General features: G+C 32.6%; 1 protein-coding gene across 1 annotated transcript; it reads right to left on the reverse strand.

The window, feature by feature from the left end:
- Window positions 1–1,980: 1,980 nt before the first annotated feature.
- LOC145600191 (putative indole-3-acetic acid-amido synthetase GH3.1) lies at window positions 1,981–5,149 on the reverse strand. The gene is made up of 4 exons (XM_081656092.1): window positions 4,724–5,149; window positions 4,157–4,258; window positions 2,846–3,634; window positions 1,981–2,722 (listed from the first exon to the last, which is right to left on the reverse strand). The coding sequence occupies exons 1-4, from the start codon at window positions 5,005–5,007 to the stop codon at window positions 2,155–2,157; spliced, it is 1,743 nt and encodes a 580-aa protein (XP_081512218.1). The 5' UTR covers window positions 5,008–5,149; the 3' UTR covers window positions 1,981–2,154.
- Window positions 5,150–12,259: the final 7,110 nt, after the last annotated feature.

The following is a 12,259-nucleotide window of genomic DNA, read 5'->3' on the forward strand; positions in this document are numbered from 1 at the left end:
TCAAGCCTTCAACCATGAAGCTCTAATGTTGCTGAACTTACAATCTTGTCCATAAATAACTAACAAAAATGATTTTATACCCTTATATTAACAACTTTTGTTTATATAGGATATTAACTTGTATTTTTTTATTATATTTTGTAAGAAAATCAATAGATATATTAGTATATTAGGCACATACTAATTAGGACATTCTATTATTACTTATTTATTTCTATAGCGCTTAGACAGTAGTACCAAGCAATATGTTTTTTTTTTTTTTTTTGAATGGGTGCCATGTACGGATGTACCAAAGGAGATTTGAAAAAGGATTATATATACTGTATATAACTATATAACTAATAGTCTAATACGAAGTACAAGTAATACGACCCGGGCAAAATAAGCTAGGCAAAAGAAGGCCGTGATACACGTTTGAAGTTAGGACTTAGGAGTGTTGGATTATTCTCCCCAAATTACGATTAGTTGAGTACTTGAGTGTATGCACTATGTACTCAGTACTTATGTAGTGAAGTAGTGATTAATTTGTACTTAAAAGTCCAACTTGGCAGAGAGCTTCTTTAGGAGCTCATTGATTTTACTTCCTAGCATAGTTACTCCCAAGTAGGTGGGAATTGCTTGAGGCTTGCTAGGGAAGTGTTTTTGGTTGCTATATACTCCGTATAACGTGGCATTTAGCCGTGAGGTAGGGTGCGAGTGAGAAGATCAGACAGACACGTACTGTGGGAGAGTAACTTGCAAAATGTAGCAAGTGAGGGAAGAAGCATTGAGTGCATCTCAATGTGAAGGACAGCATAATACCTATAGTAGTGAGGGATGAACTGAGGACATGCTATCACAATATTAGTGTGAAAGGTATTTTAGAATTAATATAAGTGTCAATATTAAGGGTACTTAGTGTAAGCTATCCTAAAATACATTATATCTGTTAGATAATATCAAAGATAATCTTATACAAAATATATCCTAACCTAAGATGAGAATATTCTATGGATATTCTCTATCAATATCACTAGTGAAGGTGTTTTCGTCCCTAGAGATTATTTTTTTTAAAGCTCGTCCCTAGAGATTAGAACTGTGATTTTTTTTCCCCTTATTATTGATGAGGAGGGGTTTTCCAAGTAAAAAGTATTGTGTGTTGTTTTTGTTCTTTCGTATTTTATATTTTTCTCGATACTGTGTTTATTCGTTGCTCTCTCTCTTATCTCTAATCAACTAAAAACTACCACTTGTAGAGTTGTAGCAGTTTTGGACTTGGGCATGCCTTCATGTCATGATCTGTCAAAACATTTTTGTTTTAAAATAATACGGAGTAACATGTAATAAGACATATAGTAATGGACTAGTGGACCAGTCGTTAACAACCTTAGTATACACTTGTGTGTTTTAAGTTTTAACTCCACGTCAAGGGTTTAAATTTTGTGCAATTTATGTTTTATACTCCGTATAATACAGTATTGACCTTTTGAATCGGATGATTTTTGTTCCATGCTTTATACGTATATAGAGTAAGTAACTAAGTTGTACAGTATTTAATTTTTTTTGTAAAAAAGTAAACACTCTTTATGATTTATGGGTGTCTGTCTTCAAAAAAAAAAAAAAAAAAATTTATGGGTGTCTAATTTTCTGTAAGAACTTAATCAGATACTCCCATATTAATTGGGCAGGCATAGATGGCCAGGAGGCCCAAGATGGGTATTTTTGCTCTCAAAACCTGATACATTAGTAAATTAGGCACATAATAATTAGGACATTTTATAGTGCTAAAACAGTACTCCGTAGTACAAAGCAATATGTTAAGTTTTTTTGGTTGAAAATATGTTATGCTAACGATCGAATCTGCGATGTAGCTAGTTCTATGGTGATTTGTACTTGTATTGAAGTTTTTTTAGATTTCTAGGTATTATTTGTAAGTGCCTTTCGACTATCTTTCATTGATGAAATCCTTTTTCTTCTCATAAAAAAAAAAAGAAAAAACGATTCTTTGGAAAAGAAAATTAACTACAAAGTAATTTATTTTTTGGAAAAACAGATAATTAAACACAATGTACACCGGTCACCGGGTACAAGTCAAACAACGTGGTGCAATATACTCCGTACTGATATCTATAGCCCAGTGTCCGCTAACAAACTAACAGTTACATTTTAATGGGCTTAAATGGTGCTTCTTTGTGGGCTCCAATGGGGCATTGAAGGACTAAAATGGGCCGAAACTACTCTAGAGTCCAGTAACTCCACAATGGGCTTGACATTCACACACCTAGGTGCTTTGTACTGGTTAATTGATGCTCCTCTTGATATTGCATAGTCCATCAACTCCTCAAATGTTCCATTCTTCACCACTCGGATCTCAAGTGGTCCAATTGACCGGTCCGAAACCCGACATTGTCGATAAACTGAGTTAAGGGCCTCCTCAATGGCTAGACAACACTGGCCCAATACCTCATGATCCGGTCCATTTGTAGGATCTTTTGTTAAAAGCTCCCAATAAAGGACATAATGTCCCGGTATAGACTTGGTATCCGCATAGCTTGTGTACTCAACAACGCTTGTGTTGAAGGGTTTGAGTAAAGCTGATGCACTCTCAATCGCGCTTTGTAGCTCTGACTCGTCGGTTTTATCCGAATCGATACTGAGTAGAACGTTCTTCCTCCTAACAAACTTGAATTGCGGTGCTGAGTTGTAGAACCCTGTCACGTATAGCACATCCCCAACTTGGTACCTATACAAAACAAAAATAGAAATATTGATTAGAAAATTGCCCAAAAAAAAAAAAACATAATAGTAAGTACTACTTTATGTGTATAAACTAATCAACCAAGAGTATTAATTTAAGTTTAAGTACCTATACAATCCTGATTGTGTGGTGACTACAAGCTCATACTCCTTTCCGACCTCCACATCAGCCAAGTTTACGAGCTGAGAGCCAGAGTTGTCGTCGAGTGGGATGAACTCGAAATACGCCATATTAGGTAGTATAGTGTAGGAAACCTCTGAGGGGGCACACATTGGGTTCAAGTTGAGTCCAAAGAAACACTCCGAAGAAGCGTACATAGTACACGCCTTAGGTAGGCCACCGCTATAATAATCCAATGTAGGTATATATTGGGCCATAGCACCCGTCACAATCACTTCTAAGTACTTTGTATTAGGCCAAATCCTTTTGATAATCCCCTCCCAATTCTCCCCCTCACATGCATTGATAATGAATTCCGCAAGTTCCGGGTCGGGCCTCATGATCTTACTCATGCAAGCCCGTAGGCCCGAGTTAGTGATCATTGAGCTAAGGGTTCCATTGGTGATGTCGTGGCAAAGGTCGTGGAAGTGGACTTGGAGGAAACGGATGGCCCGGAGGAGGCCGGATGCAAAGACGGCTCCCACACGGAGGACCTCATGGCGCTCGTATAGGCCACATAACATTTGGGTGTACATGGACTGGAAGGAGTCGGGGCAAAGTATTGCCTCGTTAGGACTAGTATAAACGTTGTAAGGATCGTAAGGTCGGTTCTTGAAGTGGCTACTTTTGTAGTAGCTTGTGAGAACTGGTCGAGCCACTAGACCTCCAGGAGTTTTTGTTTCGGACTTGATGAATAAGAAGTAGAGGCCTTTTCCTTTGTCTAGCCCTGGCATGTGTCTGTTGATACAAATTTATCAAATAATTATGGTCAGGGTTGCATTTCATTTGCATTCTAAAAATATATAAAAGGCTGAATGAATTTATGAATGAATATTAATTCTTAATAAAATAGTTGTATATCAAAGGATATACAAAAGTATAAAATTATATTGTGTATAATTTTATTGGACATATCACGTCCTACCTAACTATGTGTATATACCAAATATATACAATAAGCAAATAACAAAGAAAAAAGCACAGCTCTATATAAGAGAGCATTTTATTTGTAAAGTTCAATAGTCTGTTTCCGAAAAACACAAGATAAAAAAGTATAAAGAACAAAGGATATATTTTTAGCTAATTTCAGAGGCGTGTTCTTTAATTAATGCAATATATTGAAATAGCAAATTTCTATTAGTAGTAAATGTATGATTTTGATTATACAAGTAATAAACTTGTATGTATATGTAATCAAAATTTAAATGAAGGAATAAATTAGTCCAAATTTGAGTAGTGGAGGAAATTAAAAGGACTTACTGGTTCATAACAGGCATGAGAAGGCTGTAAAGCAGCTGCCTTCTATCCATTTCCTCAGCAGTTGTTGGCATCAATTTTCTCTCTCCTGCTGAAGTTCCAGAGCTGCAATAATCACCCAATTAATCTCTAATTAATAGATAATTAAACATTAACTTCTTTGTAATTATATTAATACACTTTTTTCTGTCGTAGGAATTATTTCATTTGAGTTAGTCAATTTCGACCAGAATCTATTTGTTCTTAATTATTGCCTACGTTCAAAAAAGGAATTGAAAGTCAAATCACCACAGTTTTTGACTTTACATTGCATTAATGAGCGAGTGTATAATAAGGTACTCAAATTAAATTTGTCTTTTTTGTTAGCAAATGTTACTATTAGACAATCATTTTCGAAAATAAGTGTAAAATAAACATAATCCTTTTAACATAACATTATTGTCACCATAAACTTTAATTTCTATACTAGCTAGTAGTAAAAATATGGGAATAAAACATACTCCATAACATTAACAAAAAAAAAAAAAAAAAGTATGTAAAAAATAGAAAACATATAATCTAGGATGTTACCTAGTAAGAAATTCAGTGATTGGTTGGGCACAAAGAATAGGGGAAAAATCCCCATTAGCAATACGTTGGATATCAGGTTGAATATCCTCGTATGTCACCACTGGAACATTCTTCTTAAATGTTTCAAGATCAACACACCCCTTCATCCCATATCGTTTCAAATACTCGGTATCGGCGTTTCGGCTCAATATCTGAGCCAAAACGTCCCTTTGCACCTCCTCACATTGGCTCGTCACCTCCTCGATGAACTGCAACGCAGCCAAATCTTTCTCTCTTCTCGCCATTGTTTATCGTCCTAAAATTAATATTGCAAGATCAAAGATATTCAATGCAATAATAATATTGCAAAAAGTTTAGTAAATTTTTTTAGCTAAGTAAATTGGGAAGTTCTTGTGAATATTGGTTGAAGTGAGTATGGGAGAATGAAAAGAGGGAAGGAGTTTATATAGGGCAAAAAAAGCTATAACGTAGGATAAAAGACGTCATGGTACACGTAAAAAGTTGCCACAAGGAAGAGGGACAAGTAAACTTGTTACTTATGAATTGTGGCTCTTGACTAATAAATACGTACTAGGTACTAATTCCATTTTTAATTACAGTGACATGCATTTTTATTTATTTTTGGTTGGTTGATATTAAACTTAAACTTAAAAAGTTGTAAACTTATAATCATAAAAAAAATAGTCAATGGAGATTTTGGACTACAATAAACCCAAATGATGTGATATTGATTGGATATATTTATTTTTGCATGTTTTAATCATTTTTTTGTAAAGCTTTTCTAGCCGTCCTTTTAAAAATAAAATTGTACTAGCTAAATTGTTAAATAAATTAGTAATAATAGATACATAAATTTTTTAATTTCAATTTGTTATTTTTATGTGTAGTTCTTCCTCTTTTGGACAACTTAATATATGGGCTTGCTTATCAATAATGTGCTTTTTTCTTAGCCTTTTAAATTCCATGAAACTTAAGAAAAGTTAATTTTAACCTTAATAGTTTGAGTATTGACTAATAACATGTTTACCATATGTCTTAAATAATCTATCGCTTAAGATTTCAAACTCTTACTAATTTTACAGCATCAACAAAAACTACTACGTTTGAAATTTAACAACCAAAAGTCATTATCCCGAATTTAATTTAATTTTTTTCTTTGACTAAATTTAAGGATATAGATCCAAAACCAAATTATTAAATATTTAATGGTACTATTTGTGTGTAGCATGATGATTAAGTAATTGTTAATTGTCAAGATAAGAATCTTCTATAAATTCCAAAATTCAAATCCTTGACCTTATGCATTGAGTGTAGTACTAAAATTTACAAAACCTTTGTTTTTTTTCGATATCCGTGATAATATTCTCGAAGAGATCATGAATATCTTTGTTTCTCCATATTATTTTATGCAAAAATTGTAGGGCTAAGAGGGGGACATAAGGGCCCACTAGGTATAAGGTTAAGGGGACATGTGGGACCGTTGAAGGGGTCAAGTCAGTTTATTTTGTCGGGCATACGGGTTGAACGGACCACGGAGCTTTCAAAGGATAAGAGTTGGGAAACCTCAGAAGAGGCTGCTGACCATGGACAACGATGGCCTGCCGGCGGAAACGGCACAAAAGACAGGCATTGTATTGGTACCATTTTGCTACGTTGAGGTCATGTGTATTTTCTACATGAGTACAAGTTTACAACCCTTTGTTTTGAGTTGTTGCGACTTTTCTATTCTTATTATGTGAGGCCTTCACTATTTTTGGTAATTATTACGAAAGTTTATCCATTCGTGATTTTATTGTTACAAAATTAATTGAAATGTATGTACGACAAGGATCTCTATAGAATATATATGTTGAAATGTGTGAATTGATTGGCATATTAAATTTGTCATCTTCGATTTAGATAATATACGTGTTTGACCTTATTTGAAACATATGCATTCAATTATAAATATTTTAAACGGTTATGTTTCATTATTATTTCACGTTAAATGTCATCTATAAGTTCATAATATTATTTAAGATATAAAGTAACGCATACAACTTAAGCAATAGCAACAATTCAAGAAAACTAATTTTAGGAAAATTTAGGTTGATTCAACTTAGTTATTCTTACTCTACGATAAGAAAAGTAAATGTATGATGAACAAACTCTTTGTTTGAAAGATACGTTTATAAATAATTTTTTTTGACAATGGAGAAATAATTTTCATTTGTTGAATACGTTACATCGAACCTTTATATTAACACACTATTACAAGTGATATGATACGTCTGCACATCAATACTACAAATGAAAAAATGGTCATATACATTGTTTGAAAATGATAAATAAAATTTAACTCTTTTGTCTAATTGTAGATTGTCAAGTTTAATTATATTGTTTCAACTAATGCTACTTGTAATATCTTTATTTTTTGTAATATTTTAAATGTTTTCTAATTAATATCAAAATAATGTAAATTAACTGCTTGTCAATAACTTTATATACCTTAAAACCTTAATTTAACACGTACTAAGCATGGAATCGAATCACGTTTATTTCCTTATTGCTCTTCATGCCAATTATTAGAACACCAAGTTGTAACGTATTAGGTGATAATGTGTTTCTATAAGACAATTATTATAATGATAATTACATTTTTACTCGTTTCAGATTATTATTTATGTGCTTTTATTTACTACTAGTACGTGTTGCGAAAATAAAAATTATTTGTGCTATTAACATAATATTAATATATTTGCACCAAAAAAAAACATAATATTAATATATGCTTTTAATACTTACCCCTTGCATGTAGAACTATGGCCTGGGTAATAATTGAGCAGGTGTATGATCTATTTTGGCATTTTGCGCCAAGGCGACTCCCATACCAAACAAAAAGACACGTATGTAAATTATTATTTCTACCTTTTTCAGTGACTGTGAGATAAGGCAAAGCAAAGTTGCATGTAGTATTGCATGTAGCAGAATAAAAACTTTAATTTCTGAAAGACCGTTCAGAATGTTTAAATGTGTTGGGACAAAGTTCAGTTGTCACGATGTGTTACACTGTTGATATTAGACCCATGCAAGATTAAAAACATTGAACCTGAAAATGGAAACCGACTGATCGAAATCATACATTTAAACAAAGTGACCATTTTTGTTAGTGGATAGCTTTTTATTTTTACATCTATCCCATACTTTCAACCAACATCTTCATCATTTATTAAAGTTGTGTTTGCCTTTAAATGTCCAGCCTAGGTTTTTTTGTTACCCTGGTCTGCATGTGTTAGGTTGTTGCAGTAGTAGTTTACTTACTTACTACAGTAATTACTATGATGACTTGAATGAATTTTAAGCTTAAATTGACTTGAATTCATAAAGTAGCAAATTCGTAGGGTTGTTTTTTTTTTTTTTGGGTAAACCTATGCTTTGATTAAGTACACTCAAATGTGGAGATTCAAAGAATTAATTGAGGCTAATCTCATTGACGAGAATATATAACTTTCAATTTAATGGATTAAATTTTGTTTATTTCAATAAAAAGGTTAAGGCCTTAAGGGTTAATATAGGGTATAGTCTCATCGTGACGACCCAACATACTTAGCAACCGGCTGGCAAGTGGACATTGATCCATATAAGTTTGGACGCAAGTTATAATCAAGGTAGTAAAAAAACGGTAATGTTTGACTAATGCAACAACAACATTTACCACTCCCTCTACACGTATTATTACAGATAATGTATATAGCCATATGAGTTAGTAGTGTGTTGACATAGTCTAAACTCTAAACATAAAGTCCAAAAGTTATTGGCTTGCTACCAAACATGTGACACCTTGTATCTCTTTCACTAAAATAAATCCTCATATTGATCACTAAACCCCAAAAAAAAAAAAAAAAAAAAAAAAAAAAAAAAAAAAAAAAAAAATGCCTCAATTATTTTCCAATAAAATCTTTTTGTATGTTATGCGAAGTACTTGGTATTTGGCTATGATCAATCCACAAATTCACCAGAGATTGATTGTTTCTTGCAAGTAACAACTTTGAAGGACTAATTATAAGTCCTTTGTTGACTGGCATGCAGCATGAAACATGCTATCATCATGTATATTTGGTTGAAAAAAAGTCCGTGTTTCGACATTTTCGTATCTCGTAAATGGAGTGTTTATCTAACTATTCTAACCTAGACAACTTTACCAAATTCTTAGAATTATTATCGTGGTCTATGTTTAGTGCTAGCATTTTTCAAAAGATTCCTTCAATATGGTACATTATATTATCATGTTTTTTCAACTTGAAACTACATATAACTACTCAATGTAGCATTTGAATTGTAAAAAGTAGTAGTGTCCAAAGACTACAAGGCATATACATAGACGTTATATAAGAATTGAGTAATAATGTATAGCTATATACGTAGTAATTTACTACACAGAGTATAAAATAAGCTTAATTTATTCTTAATGTCTCCTACTAACTCGGCTTAAGCCGCCCCTAATGACATTTTATTATAGAAAGATTATTGCATTAAGTGAAAGGGATTGGCTAATTAGGTATGACGCTAAAACAAAAATGGTCCAATTAACTTGTGGATGTCTTGGTTGTTTCTTGCTGATTATGTTATATTTTAAAGGACCTGGATGAGATTATACTACTGGAAGGTTATATCAATTATAAAAAAAGGGGTATCACTTTGCGTTGCCTTTCTCTGAATAGTTTATTCATTTTATCATTAATCAATATTGTTGTATGATTTTCTTGTTTTTTTTTTTCTTAAGAAAATTGCTGCATATATGATATTTGGCGACTGTATGTTGATAAGTATTTTGTGGGAAAAAAAAAAAAAACTCTTAGTATCATTAGTAAGTTCTTCTTCTTCCAAACCAAAAAAAAAAAAAAAAAAAAAAAAAAAAAAAAAAAAAAGAGAGAGCGAGAGAGAGTATTCCAAATTATATACCATCAATAATTATTGACATCCTCCCGCTTATTATATTCGTACGGAGTATTAAGTATGTATAAACATGTTCTATAGTAGGTATAACCGTATAAGGTATTTGAAGTACTTAAATTTGTAAGCTTTAGTGCTCATGAATATACCAGGCCTACGCTCTCTCATGCTAAGGATTGTTTTGAGCCTAAATCTGACTTCAGTGATTCAGTCACAAAGCCCACACATAGCACACTGCTCTAGTAATATTCTCTACATAGACTACTTTGCCTTTTATTTTCCTCCCTCATAATTGAAAATCCCAACCACTTGATTCTCTCACAATCCTCATAAAACTCGAAGTTAATAAACAAAACTCAAACAAAATTAACTACTACCTCCGTTTCGTATTAGTTGCAACTTTGGGGTATTATTTGTGAGATATATAATATTCCAAAGTTGCAACTAATACGAAACGGAGGTAGTAGCTAGAATGAACAATATTTATTGTATATAGACTATATGTCTATAATGTCTATATAATTGTATTTCCCAGCTAATAAGGTGAAGCTAAATGTAATTTGTTGGGAATTTAGGTTACCTAGCCCTTATTTTATTTATAAAAACATCGATAATGTTATACAAGTAATTCTTCTTACTGTATTATTTTTATTGTAAGAGGAATGTACATTGTCCAACGAGGTATGTGAACAAAAAGTACTCCGTAGTGGTTATTGGATTCAGTATGCTTGCATAAATGAGGACATTTCGAATCATTCTTGGAGTGCTAAATTTTGCGATCAAGCTGTCAATTGTACTTTAGCCATGTAAGTCGTGATTCCAACAAGTTTCACGTGATACAATCTACCATTAGACTTTGATTAAATATTGCCAACCTACTTAGCTTTGCAAATTATATTATGGGGCAATGGCTACAGCTATCATTTTTAATTAGAGGGGACTTAATTAGGTCAAGGAATTAACGGTTTTGAAACACAAATTGCACTATAGAATAGAGGCTTTGGACCAGTGTGGAGGAACTAGCATTAAGGCCACTCTATCTTAATTGTCTCTTTTTTAGAAATTATGAAATAAGGAGTACTCTCTATAATACAGGGTAGCTGTCGCCTTTTATGTTCTCTCAATCACTCTGATTTAGTGTTGACACATCTATAAATTTAGATGTATATTATTCAACGTTACGAAATGAAATAAATTTTTTTTTTTTTTAAATCTCAGCAAATACAACAAACATTATTTTAGTTGGTGGGAAAAACAAATATAACACCTTGTATGAGATTGTAATTTTCCTTATTGCTTTAATATTGATCTACTCTTGCAGTCGTGCTTCATTTGTATGGTTTTTCTGTCCTTGTTTGGTGGTAGAGACTAGAAAGCAGATATTCGACACTATACATTTCAAAATTAAAAAAAAGTAGGATATTTGTAGAAATTCTCCTTGTTTCGAGGGATTTGTTCTTGCTTGAAAAAATAGGGTGTTGAATATTAAAAGAAAGAAATTTTCACAAAGCATGGATTTTGCAAGATTGCAAGAAGTTTGATCCTTCCCTGGATTCCACCAAACATAATATTATGTCAACCAAAGTTGTAGGGGCAGTTTATCTATTTCATTCATGCTTTTAGGAGACAAATCCATACTTTTAAGCAAAAATGAACGAATAAACCAAACACTACAGCTTAAAAAAGAATGAAACTGTATATACGTAACCTATTGCTTCGACTTGAGCTATGAAGTCCTATTACTCCTTCAGAAAGCACTCTGAAGTTGTGAGCCATCATCACAATGCACAAGCACATAATTTATTGTCAAAGACTTGTTGCGTACCCATCAAATTACGGAGTAATTAAGATTGATCAGAGAGCCATCAAATAACATGTCCTAAAAAAATCGGCCCATTTAAGTCTCGAGCAAACCTTGAAGTCATGTCAAGTTTACTCAAGATGTGTTTTTCTAGGTCTAGTTTGGGTGGCTCGCGAGCAAGTTAGGCATCGTTATCAGACTTATTATTACCCCTAAGAGAAAATAATAAATTAAATAAAAAAATTCACCAGAAAATTCCAGTTTAAGGAGTAGTCTTCTAACTCATACATGTTTGGTATACGTAGTATATAATGCTGGAATTACAAAATGCAAAGAAATTGAAAGAACAACCTCTTTTGCCTAAACCAGAGACCGATTAGCCGGTAGCCAGAGAAACAAAATCATATACTATTGGTCTATTCATAGTCATAACTAAGGTCACAATAATAAGCACTATAGTTTTAATTGCTAACCTTAAAGTTGAAAGTTAAATTCACATTCTCAACATTGAGGTCGGGTGGAGTTGTGATTTCGGCTAAATAACATGATGAATACTGTATATGTTCTGAACTGAGGTAAGCTCATACAACTGTCCAAAGGCTACAATGATTAAACTAGTTATTATAAGATTATCTTTAGGTAAACAAACTACAACTAAGATCAGAAGAAAGTATAGAGTTGAATAATCAAATTAAGAGGCACATGTTTTGGGTCATGTTAATCAGGTTTGTTTGGCTCAAGAGATCATCCCATCCTGAAAAAAAAAAAAAAAAAAAAAAAAACCTTATGGCTAGCACCTGAAA

The sequence above is a fragment of the Chenopodium album genome, chromosome 21, assembly GCF_948465745.1.
Source record: "Chenopodium album chromosome 21, dcCheAlbu1.1, whole genome shotgun sequence".
In the NCBI taxonomy this organism is placed as follows: Eukaryota; Viridiplantae; Streptophyta; class Magnoliopsida; order Caryophyllales; family Amaranthaceae; genus Chenopodium; species Chenopodium album.

Excerpts from the sequence above, each read along its gene's own strand:
- LOC145600191 (XM_081656092.1), bottom strand. The coding sequence starts at position 5,007 with ATGGCGAGAAGAGAGAAAGATTTGGCTGCGTTGCAGTTCATCGAGGAG. Across the intron at positions 4,259-4,723 it reads ATCACTGAATTTCTTACTAG|CTCTGGAACTTCAGCAGGAG; the intron begins GTAACATCCTAG and ends TGATTATTGCAG. Across the intron at positions 3,635-4,156 it reads CTCATGCCTGTTATGAACCA|ACACATGCCAGGGCTAGACA; the intron begins GTAAGTCCTTTT and ends TTGTATCAACAG.